Source organism: Diabrotica virgifera, chromosome 7 (assembly GCF_917563875.1).
Source record: "Diabrotica virgifera virgifera chromosome 7, PGI_DIABVI_V3a".
In the NCBI taxonomy this organism is placed as follows: domain Eukaryota; kingdom Metazoa; phylum Arthropoda; class Insecta; order Coleoptera; family Chrysomelidae; genus Diabrotica; species Diabrotica virgifera.
The window spans coordinates 33895971-33909159 of record NC_065449.1 but is presented as its reverse complement, the minus strand read 5'-3'; the positions used below and the strand labels follow the sequence as shown (position 1 = coordinate 33909159).

The following is a 13189-nucleotide window of genomic DNA, read 5'->3' as shown; positions in this document are numbered from 1 at the left end:
TAACTTTTATTTATATTTAATTTAGAATGTGTTTACTGATTTTCAGCCTTAGTAAATGGATTTAATTACCTTCGTAGGAAAGCAACTTTGATACCCTCTCAGTAACCCCTGTTCTACGTTTCGCTTGACCGACCGCACAGCGATGTGCGGTCCTGCATGTTTCTCTACACACTCACAGTAATCAGCTGTGAAAAATCTAGCTTTAGTAAATTCAAAGAAATTTTTCAGCGCTGCCTCTTGGTCTATAACAGCCGTTAGTATGTTATGTTGATTTGCTTCTAGAACCTGTACTTGTACTTAGGCTCTGGAGAGGTGAGAAAATTTCATTGTCGTGCATGATAATGCCCCTCCACATATACCATTAGAGTGCCTACAGACTTGAAGCAAAAGATATCACTATTCTAGTCTGTTGTTTGTTCAGCCGACTTTAACCCTATAGATCATTTGTGGAATATGCTTAAAGGAAAAATTAGAGCTCACCGCGATAACCCATAAAATACCTCACGCCTAGTACAACCTGCTCTGGAAGAATGGAACAATCAACCATAACAAAATGTTGACAATGTGATTAGGAGCGCGCCCACGCAAACTGAAGCTTGCATAATGGCTGGTGGTGGTAACACTGACTAATAAAAAACATAAATATACAAAAATAATTTTAACATTATTGGTTTTACATTTAAATTTTTTATGCTATTGACTTTAAAATAACTAGTTACAATTTGTTATTAATTAATACACTTCATTGTTTTATAAAAGCGTAGGCTGAATATTTCGAAACAATGCTTTTTAAATGCATTAAGTTTTTGAATCCTGAGAAATCTAACAGTAATTTTTGAGTATTTTGGAAAATTCAAGTGCCGAATGAAATATTAAATTAATACTGTGGGCCGAAAGTCCCTGAAAACGTTATAATATTTAGTTTAATAAGTAACAGGGTGAGAAAATGAGAAAATTGGGTGTGATTTTTAATTTCAAATATCTCATTGAAAAAAACTTTCAATTTCAGTTTGGTAATAATGTAATCTTTTTTTCTGCGTTTCAATTTTTCTAAAATATTTATTAGTTTTTTCAGGATTCGAAAAAAAAATGAATGCATTTAAACAGCATTGGACCGAAACTTCGCGCCTACGCTCTATTATATATTTGTGATTAAATTGCTCTAAAATAAATATTTTTTGACTTCGTGTGTTTTTTCTCTAAAGAATAAGATATACTAGATACTAGATGGTTCCATATAAGTTTGTTTGTGTATATTTCCTGCAGCTGCGAGGAATTTTACCGAACTATTGCGTCAATATGTCCGTCTTTCTCCCTTCGTCCTTACATTTTCCGCTTCACACAATCTCCCCACAGCTTCCGATATGGGAATGTCAAACATCAGAGATTTCAGGAAGATGAAATGCAGGGAATTTAATGCTCGAGATATAAACTGGGGACATTTTATGAAATATTGGCCAACTATTCATACCCGGTATGTGTGAAACTATTGCGTTGTTTGTCGTGATAATAGAAATTCCAAAAACAATACTTTAAATTTTATATGTATATCCTTTACAAGAATAAAAAACCGCTAAACGCCGTAAAAATGAGTGGCGTATACAATATTCCAGCCACAAAAGGGCTGATATGAATATTACCTGGCGCAAAAATGTATTTTAATTTTGATGGAAAATAAAATTCTAGTTTTATTTTGAAATATTTTTTCCATAATATTAATTTGCTAAATTTGAAGTAAAACGCCCCACAAATGAGTAACTTTGATACAGTTTGCATTTTGAGGCTCTATTGTGGCGCGTTTTACTTCAAATTTGGCAAATATTATGAAAAAATCTTTCAAAATAAAACTAGAATTTTGTTTTGCATCAAAATGAAAATACATTTCGCGCCACGTAATAATCGTATTAGCTCTTTTGTAGCTGGAATATTGTATGCGCCACTAATTTTTACGGCGTTTAGCGGTTTTTTATTCTTGTATCAGGAGTTTTTCAAAGTTTTTTTATAAATTAAATGTACGAAGTTGAATGCAATGTTTCTCGATTACACGTTAAGCGTTGTAAATGGTCGCCTTTCTCGCATTCTCTCCCAAATGATCTAGTAGTTACGGCACCAGACTTGTGATAAGACAATCCGAGTTCATATCCCAGCCATCCTAATAATTATGGCCAGCAAATGAACTCGGATTGCACGATCAATCTTAGCGTCGTAACCACTACAACCACATAAACCATTTCGGCGATAATGGTTAAATGGATTATACTTTTGGAACTCGATTACTTCTGAACGGCTTAACTGATTTTGATTATTAAACATGAGTTTAAAACGAATTGACAAGTAGTATCTGATGCATCTAAGGCCAAGTATGATAACTTAAGGTATTACAGGAATTATTGAACTTGAAAAACCGTTTTCCCCATAATAAATAGATTTGATCATACTTATGAAGCTTATAACTTAAAAATTCGAATTTTCCTAGATTTGAGGTATAAATCGTTAGACGAGTCTAGAGTTCTCCTACAAACGCTCAGTTACTGGCGCAATTCGTAGGTTGAAATTTTGAGTAATTGTCAAAAAACCAAAATTTTCAAAGTTTAGTTTTTCAGTTTTTTCGAGATACTGAGCCGTGTGTATGTCTGATCCTAATCATTTAGGTACCATTTAAAATCTTAACCCAACGCTATTGATTTGGTGTATTTGCGGTTTTCCTGTTCTCCTTGAACTTAAGTTATATACGCCCAAAAAATATGCAATTTTGTATATACCACGCCCTACAGCTGGCTTATGGGTTGTCAAAAGTCACAAACTATACCGGTTCTGAATCGGCCCTGAGCCCTTCTTGAAATACAGAAAAAATCAGATCGGTGTAACTTTTCAACATACATACATACATATCCACAAATATTTCCCCCGTTTTAAATAAAAATTGAGTCATATTACTGAGCACGGTAACTTTTGAATGTTGTAACCGATTTTGGTGTGACATGCGTTGGAAAGGTAATGATCAGTACTATCAGAAGCCGCAAAAAACGCAGAAGTCCGCAGAACCGGACTTCAATTATTGAAATTTTTGGGAGTTTTGGGGAAGGGCCGTAAAATCCACACTCTTGGACTAAAATGGAGAGTTGACATATGGATGGGCGAGTCTTTTCTTAAACTTTAAGATGGGATTTGGTCCGATTTTCAATTCAGTCAGATTTAGAAAATCGAAAATTTCTTGTATATATAGTGTCGCATGTAGGGTTATTGTGCACCACTGACGAGAACTGTCGTTCTCTGGTAATAAAGAGCTTTAATTAATTAATACTCTAAGTGAAGTTTCACGATAAGTCAGAAGAATTTCAACAACAAAACAAGTCCACCGTATGAATATAATAATACTAATAAAATAATTAGTGCGGCAAGCCTAGTAGGCACATGCACTGATCGACCATGTCTCCTCCATCCCTTCTTGTCCATTGCTTTCATACTACAATTTGTGACATAGCACCTTTTTAAGTTATTGTTGTTCTGAAGCTATTTTATATACGGTAGCATGCAGTAGGATGTCGTTACCCATACTAAAAGAGGAAGTCAATAGAAAGAAAATACCAGGATTAGTAAGTCAATAACATATCGAGTTATTACATATTTTATATTTTAGTATTGTCTATATATCTATGTATTATTAATATTATTTATAATTTAAAATAACATATTGTACATATGAAGGTCAGAATTTGGTATTTGTTTTGAGAGTAAACTAAAGTAAGATTTAATACTTACGATGTCGGGATAGTATCACGAGGTTTTTTCCTGGTTTTCACTCGAGATTTACTATGGAATCTCTAGCGTGGGAATTTTACTGTCACCATTGCATGTGGTTGTCTTTTTAAAGACAGATCACAGGTTATGATTTTTTTGTGACGGATATTCTTGAGTTGGAGTTAGACTTAGACAGTAGAATTTTTGGTAGTCTACCCTCTGGCATCCTCTGTATAATATGTCCTAGCCGTCTTAGTCGTTGGGTTCTTACTACTTCTAGTATGATGGGCTGTCAATATAACTCCCTCAGATAATAATGTTTTATCTCTCTTTTTAGTTGATGGGATTTAACAGAAGGCAAAAAAGTTTCTGTAAACAATTCCATGAAAATTATACTATACATTCAAGCACTCTTTTGTGAAACGTAAACGATAGAAATCTAGATATAGGCCATTCCACGAATATACGACTGTTTTGGATTATCGCAATAACGAATATTTTAGTGTGCAATATAAGAAGTACGAAAGTAAATGGCTCTAATATTTATTCCAACAAGTAACAATGTAATTTGCAATTTACTTTCGTTCTTCATAGTTTACACAGTAAAATATTCGTTGCCGAGATAATCCAAAACAGTCGTATATTCGTGGAATAGGGTATACATTAATGTGTTTAAAACAACGTGGTTTCTTGGTTTTACCAATGACCGTTATGGCCAATCGGTAGCTGCCAGTAGCATTAGCATAAGCTGAGGTGGTGATGATATCCATTGCAGTTTCACCTCCATTGCAAACGTTTTTGGGGACATAATTTTTTTCATTGAGTAACTCCCTTAGTCCGATTTCGAATGAATCTGCTGCTTATCAGTCAGCAGATAATTTTTGTCCATGTATTTAAAGCTCATGAATGACTTAAGAATAGTTTTAACCAGCTTGGTTGGCTTAAGGATAGGTTCTCCCTATTTCTCTGAAGTAACTTACATACAAATACAAATAGTGTAGGAAATAGAGGTTGAACTTCACAAACTGGACACAAGTCCGGTTTTATTTTTTTTTTCTGGTATATCAAGTGGTGCTTATTATAAGACTAACTTTTCTTAAAAAAATCGCCCCGGAACCCCTCTTTTCATCCCTCTAAAGGGGGAATTTGTGTTTTTTGCGAAACGTAGCCCTTCTTGTACGTTTTGCAAAAAATTTCCTTAATAGAAATATGATACAAATATGTGTCTACCACCCACCGTTTAACGGGGGTAGCGCCCCAAAAGTTTTTAAAAGAAATGTTTTAAAAAAATTATTTTTCCCTAACTGTAATGGAAATCAAGAAGAAACCTGCGGGAATTAATCACAAATAAGTTGCTGATTTCTTGGTGTAGGTTACATTTAAGGGCATTTGCCCATTTTTTAATTACAGGGTGTAACATTGTAAAAAACCCCTTTTTATACCATCTGAACCGTTTATGCTAGTGTAAAAAAACTTTCAGCGATTACCCATGTACTGGTATCATTTAAAAATTTGTAGGTATAACGCACCCCAATTTTTCCCCGGAACCACCCAAAAAAATGGAGAATGAATAAAGAAAGAGATTTTCTTGGAATCATTCACATACCATTCTCTTTATTAAAATGCTTCATATATCATTTTGTGCACGTTCTTATTACCCATGCAGGGACACGAAAAGCGATTTCCTGGTGCAACCTCTGTAGCCAAAAAAATAAAACGGGAGGTTAAAATTTTCTTTTTGCTTTTTGACCCATATGGACATATGCTCCAACAATAGGGCTTTTCATAAATACCGGGTGTCCAGTTATATTTTCCCCCATTTTACCTGCCTGTAACTTCTAAACGGCAAGATAGAAATATGCGGTTTTCGCTGAAATGTTTTATTTTAGTAAAAGTTTTGTTTGAAGGGATTGAATTTTTTATATAGCTTTCAATTACGAAAAAAAAATGGCGGATTTTTGAAAAAAATGTTGTTGACTTTGTTTTCAATGAAACACCTAGTGTATTTTTTGTAAATTGAAAGAACGGCCATTCATCTATCCAGCGATATAAAGTTTTTTAAAATCGGTTGTCAAATCACTGAGTAATTAATTTTTAAAATGAGAGATGCATCGTGGAAATCACATAACTAAATAACATAATATCAAAAAATAACCAAATAGACCAGGGCGGATCTGTAAAAATATTAGTACATTTGGACGTTGAGAGGTGACTCAAATTTTTTTGCAGAAATTGCTTGAAAATAACTCAAATAATAATATTTGAGTTATCCTCCCTCTCAAAGAGGTCCGGAACATTGTTTAAATAATCAAAATGTCAAAAAATGAAGGAAAAATTCGATTTTTTTCTTCGGTTTTTGATTATAACTTTAAAAGTATTCATTTCCGAGAAAAGTTGTACTGACATAAAAGTTGCATAATTAAATTTTCTACAATATATAATTGGTTATAAATTTAAAAAATAGTCACCCTTGTTGCAAAATAGCAATAATGACGAAAAAAACTATACAAAAACAAGTATTCGCATTTTACCTTTTTTCAACCACTTATGCTACACTTAGGACCTTCATGGTTCACTCAGAAAAACTTTATGATACACTAAAACAATACTGTAAATTTCATTAAGATCGGTTCAATACATTTTGCAAAATAAATTTTGCAATCCAGCTTTCGCAAAAAAAATTTGTTTTTTCAAAATGTTACAGGACTGAAAATAAAGCAGATAGCAAGTTGAATTTTTTTTTGCTTATAGAAGTGTACTGTACCTTTTATTTGCAATTTGCAAAATTAAAATCGATTAACTGCCACGGCGTCAGGAATTTTTTTAAATAAACATTAATTATTGGTGCTACGCGCAGGACAGCGGATAGTTTGCTCTGATTGGGCATTCCAATGACCTTTGATAATGATTGATACATTTTAATCTTTATTACATTTCGATATAAATAAATAAATTTGTTTATTGCAAAATAAAAACACATACTTTATCCTTTAAAATAACAGTTTTTTTAGCAAAAACTTTCTTTGTTCATATATTTTAACTTAGAGACTAAAAGTTTATTATTTTTAAACATATGCAATTGTTTAAACAATATTTCACAAACAATAATAAAATTAGTTTGATTTTTGTGGAATTAAAATATTAAAATACAACAAAATATAGAGTAAGAAAATAATATATTAGATAAAGTTTAGAAGAAATTTTGGTGGAAATCAACTTGTGTGAATCGAACACCGCTGTCCTGCGCGTAGCACCAAAAATTAATGTTTATTTAAAAAATTTCCTGACGCCGTAGTAATTATTCGATTTTAATTTTGCAAATTGCAAATGAAAAGTACAGTACACTTCTATAAGCAAAAAAAAATTCAACTTACTATCTGCTTTATTTTCAGTCCTGCAATATTTTTAAAAAATGAATTTTTTTTGCGAAAGCTGGATTGCAAAATTTATTTTGCAAAATCTATTAAACCAATCTTAATGAAATTTACAGTGTTGTTTTATGATATCATAATGTTTTATAAAGTAAAATATGAAGGTCCTAAGTATAGCACAAATGTTTGAAAAACGTAAAATGCGAATACTTGTTTTGGTATGGTTTTTTTCGCAAGTATTGCTATTTTGCAACAAGGGTGACTATTTTTTAAATTTTTAACCAATTCTATATTGTAGGAAATTTAATTACGCAACTTTTATGTCAGTAAAACTTTTCTCAGAAATGAACAGTTTTAAAGTTATAATCAAAAAACCAATAAAAAAATCGAATTTTTCCTCCATATTTTGACATTTTGAATATTTAAACAATGTTCCGGACCATTTTGAGTGAGAGGATAACTCACATATTATTATTTAAGTTATTTTCAAGCAATTTCTGCAAAAAAATTTGGGTCACCTCTCAACGTCCGTCTCAAAACAGATGAGCCCTGGACTAAAATTGATGTTCTGTTATGTGATTTCCACAGTGCATCTTTCATTTTAAAAATTAATTACTCAGTCATTTGACAACCGATTTTAAAAAACTTTGTATCGCTGGATAGGTAGATGACTGCTCTTTTAATATGCACAAAAATATACTGGGTGTTTCATTAAAAAAAAGCCAACAACGTTTTTTTAAAAAATCCGTCATTTTTTTTAAAAGCGATATAAAAAATTCAATCCATTTAGACAAAACTTTACTAAAATAAAATATTTCAGCGAAAACCGCATATTTCTATCTTGATCCCTTTAGAACTATAGGCAGTTAAAATGGAGGACAATATAAGTGGACACAACATCCCTGCAACATCCCTGCGGAAACTACCCCTATCCCTGCAAATAAGTTTGGCGAGCATGTTTTTACGATTTTCTCATTACCTATGCATTTTTTTGAAACAAAGCATATACAAATTAAAGACCACTATTTTCTCTACAAATAAGATCCTATGCATTTTTTCGTATAGGCAACCGTTACGGCACAGTGGCGCCGTAAACCTCAGAAATGCTTTGGGTGGCTCCAGTTTTTGTTTTTTTTTTCGTCACCTATTATAAAATATGGTCGTACATTATACAAATTTGTAAATAATACTTGCACATTGGTAATCGCCAAAAGTTTTTTTACTCTAGCATAAGCGGTTCAGATGGTTAAAAGGGGTTTTTTAAAATGTAACAGCCTGTACTTAAAAAATGGACAATTGCCATTAAATCAAACCTATACCAAAAGATCAGCCACTTATTTATGATTAATTGCCGCAAGATTTCTTCTTGATTCCCATTACAGTTAGGGAACAATAATTTTTTTAAAACATTTTTTTTAAACTTGTCAAATTTGGGGCGCCACCCTCGCTAAACCTTGGGTGATAGACACAATCATATGATTTCCTCTTTATATTTCTATTAAGGACATTTTTTGCGAAACGTACACGTACAGGAAGTGCTACGTTTCGCAAAAACCACAAATTATCCTCTTTAAAGGGATGGAAAGAGGGGATCCCGGGCCCAACTTTTTAAGAAAAAGTTAGTCTCGTAATAAGCATCCCCTTCATATACCAGAAAAAAAAAATAAAACCGGACTTGTGCCAAGTTTGCGAGGTTCTACCTCTGTTTCCTACACTAAACTGACAAGTCATGACAATTATTGTACACGCATCGGGGCGCAAGAGGAGGTAGGTATAGGGATGGGAAAAACCTACCGGTTATAACCTACAACCTACAACCGGTTTTTTTCCTCTGCAGTAATCGATTTTTCCGGTTGTTTTTTTTTCCGGTTATAACCGTTTTTTTTTAAGTAATAACCGGTGAAAGACCGGAAAAGTGGAAAAAATACTGAATTCAGAGAAAAAATTGGAAAATTTTTCGCCCCCGCGTGATTTTAAGCTGACTGAAACCGATTTGACAAAACTGATGACTGATTTCTATACTGATATGTACTGATATCGATTCGAATATAGTATCGCAAACTAAAGCGCAATGTAAATCTAACCTATTGGGTATTGGCTATGACTAAAATGACCGAACACCGGTTTTTGTAATGACCGGTTTTTTTGACCGGTTATAACCTCCAGGTTAAACCGTAGGTAAAAAAACCGGTATAACCTAAAACCGGTGTTTTGTGAACAACCGCCATGTAAGTACGCGCTATTCAAGAGTTCGGATAAAAAATAAAAACCTTATCTTATAAAAGTTGTATTTAAAATCCCTAAAAAGGGCTATATCACAACAAAATGTTTTCGGAATTAATATTCCATCATCAGTGTTATCACCTAAAATAAAGTGTTCGGATAAGTGATTGTTCAATTGATCGACGTTCGGATAATGGACACCCTACTATATTATAAATAAATAAAGGCTAAATTACTGGTTTGATCTAAATTAAATGAAATGAAAACTCACCCTGCTTTTCTGACGGCGCCTGTGCAGTTGAACGAAGCAGCAGCAGTGCCAGTTTGTTTCGCCTTGTAAGGAGAGTTCATAACGCTCTCACCGTCATCTTCATCGGAGACTGCCGTCGTCAGGGACATGCGGTCATCGTCCGAGATCTGGAACAAAAGACAAATGTTAGCCACAATCCACAATCATATATTTTCGAGTGTACTAAACTGAATTTAAACTTCTGGTTTTAACATTCGGTTTTAAATAGATCTTCGATTACTTAAAAAGTAAGTACCTATAATAGTACCATATATCATCTCCTCACTATGAAAATATTGATAGAGAATAAGGTGGGTCGAAAAACAATAATGTTTCATTTTTTAATCGGTATACCGCGGAAAACTTGCCTTTGGGGTATATAAGTAAAATTCAAAGTAAAATAAAGTTATATATTGAACCCCCAGCTAGCGCATCATACTTAAAATTTAGTTTTTTTCAGAAATCAAGACATTTTTCAATTATTTTTACAATCTTTAGCCAATAATATTTGAACGTGCTATAGTGAAAACTGTTTAGTTAGTAGTTTAAAAAATAGGAAATAAATTTGAAACAGACAATATCTTTTAATTTGCAGTAGCGCAAAATACTCAAAAATGGTTAAAATTCACATATTAGCACCTTAAAAGAAGGTGTGGTCTAGTATGTTGTGTTGGGTGTTATTAGCATAATCCATTTTTTGTTCTTTTACTTTAAACTCTATTTAATTGGAATAGATTTATGTATTATAGTGTGTTTAAAGTTATAAAGGATATAAATAAAACAACTTATACTTTTAATAACATTTTTAATTAAAACAAAAAAGAAACCAAATTATAGCCAAACAATGTCAACAAATTAAATGAAATTTTGACTTTAGAAAGAGTCTGTTACTCACTCTATTTCTGAGTGGGTACGTTGAAGGTGCGCTTCAGATGCTTCAGTCACTTACTTGAATCAGCGTTCCACGGCTTGAGTATGACATGGAAATTTTCCAAAGTTCCAATCCTCGGGTGTTTCACCAGCAGTGATTTTAGCCCAAACTTCATCATCAGAGACTCTCCGTAACAGTGATGATGGTGTAATTTCAGTGGTGTTCCAATCAAATAATTCCGTAGAGTCAGTCGCATGAAAGATGATTTTTGGAGGTCGAAAAACCCTAATTGTTTCTGTTTCTGTATCTAACATCCTTGCTTTGATTATTCTTCGGAATCCTAATTCTCTTATATGCTTCCTTTCATCCACTATCATCCTCAGTAGCAAATTTTCTGGGTGGGAAAATGCATTTCTTTCGATTACAGGATCAACTACTTTAATCAAATTCTCTGGTATAAATCTGGCTGATTTGATAGCCTCAAAAACGTGTTCAGGTCCATCTGTTACATATTTGCTGTAATTTATTTTGAACCATACAGGCATGTATGATTTAAGAATGAAGGATACTAACAATTTATGTTCAACTGAAGACGTTTCCACACTTACATGCAGTCTTAAAGCTCTGTTAGCTGTAGTCAACCATCGAGAGTGGGAAAGTGGACCCGGTTCTCGAACAGATAAGTCCACAGGGCAGTTGCCTGACTTTATCGCACAATTTATGTCTAAAAGATACTATATTCATCTTTACTCAAAAGATTGCGATTAACTAGTCCTCGTAGTGGTTAGGAACGAGACGGTTTCATAAGATCTGCCGTAGCATCCAGAGCTTCGATGCCAAAGTTTGACAGCAAGCGCAGCTTCAACGTATCCACTCAGAAATAATGAGTAAAAGACTCTTCCTAAAATCAAAATTTTATTTAATTTGTTGACATTGTTTGGCTACAATTTTTTTTCTTTTTTGTTTCAATTAAACATACAAGTCGGAAAAATGAAAGAATACCCATGAACGAACATATAAAACACGCTGTAGTTTCCTGTCACCGTGTCACACAAAAAATTGGCCAGCGCAAGTACATGTAATAATTATTGTTACATGTACTTGCACTGGACAACTTTCTTTGTGACACTGTGACAGGAAAATACAGCGTGTTTTATATGTTCGTTCATGGGTATTCTTTCATTTTTCCGACTGTATTATTTTGTATTATTAAAATTATAAGTTGTTTTATTTATATACTTTATAATTTTAAACACACTATAATAATTCTATTCCAATTAAATGGGGTGCAAAGTAAAAGAACAAATAATGGATTGTGCTATTAACACCCAACACAACATACTAGACCACACCTTCTTTTAAGGTGCTAATATGTGAATTTTAACAATTTTTGAGTATTTTGCGCTACCGCAAATTAAAAGATATGGTCTGTTTCAAATTTATTTCCTATTTTTTATACTATTAACTAAACAGTTTTCACTATAGCACGTTTAAATATTATTGGCTAAAGATTGTAAAAATAATTGAAAAATGTCTTGATTTCTGAAAAAAAAACTAAATTTTAAGTATGATGCGCTAGCTAGGGGTTCAATATATAACTTTATATTATTTTGCACTTTACTTATATACCCTAAAGGCAAGTTTTCCATGGTATACCGATTAAAAAATGAAACATTATTGTTTTTCGACCCACCCTAATATAGAAGGCAAAGGAATACAACCTAGATTTATGTTTAGCCTTTGTAGACTATGAAAAAGCGTTCGATAGTGTCGAGATATGGGCGATAGAAAAGCTTTAAATAACAGCAGAATAGACTCCAGGTACAGGCAACTCTTACATAACATCTATAAAACAGCAACCATGACAGTCGAATGGGAAAATAAAACAAACCAAACTAATCCCATAGAAATACGTAGAGGCGTAAGACAAGAAGATGTAATATCCCCAAAACTCTTCACCTTAGCTCTAGAAGACGTCTTTAGAGAACTGGAATGGGAAGACATGGGTATCAACATAAACGGGAAGAATCTCAATCACCTCAGATATTCCGATGATATTGTCCTTATTACAGCCAACCAAGAAGAACTAGCCACAATGCTGACTCAACTAGTACACGCATCGGAGAAGATAGGATTAAAAATGAACATGAGTAAAACCAATATCATGACAAATACAACCGACAGAATAAATGTAAATATAAATAATGCCAATATTAAGGTTGTTGACGAATATATATACCTGGGTCAAATAATCAAAGCTAATAAAGAAAACCAAACAATTGAAGTACAGAGAAGCATCCGATTGGCGTGGGCAGCATTTGGAAAGTTAAGATGGATACTAAAAAGCACAAAGATAAAACAGTAACTAAAAACCCGTGTATTTGATCTGTGCATCCTTCCTGTTCTGACGTATGGCTCAGAAACATGGACATTAACAAAGACCAACATAAACACAATAATTGAAATACCTCAGAGAAAAATGGAAAGATCTATGTTAGGAATCAAACTACAATACAGAAAATCAAACAAATGGATAAGAGAGAAAACAAAATAAAAAATGTAACTGAACGTCTAACAGGGTTAAAATGGAGATGTGCGGGCCACAATGCGGGACAGGAAGATAAAAGATGGAATGCTGAAATACAAAACTGGAGACAGTGGACAGGAAGAAGAGGAAGACCTCAGATGCGATGG

The 13189-nt window shown here is 33.1% G+C and overlaps 1 protein-coding gene across 1 annotated transcript in view; it reads right to left on the bottom strand.

Moving 5' to 3' along the window:
• LOC114326465 (protein still life, isoforms C/SIF type 2) overlaps positions 1-9748 on the bottom strand; it is a 684303-nt gene extending 674555 nt beyond the window's left edge. The window contains exon 1 of the mRNA XM_050656785.1: positions 9607-9748. Within this exon, the coding sequence (XP_050512742.1) occupies positions 9607-9734 (128 nt within the window). The 5' untranslated portion in view covers positions 9735-9748. The remainder of the gene's footprint in view (positions 1-9606) is intronic.
• Between the last annotated feature and the right edge of the window lie 3441 nt (positions 9749-13189).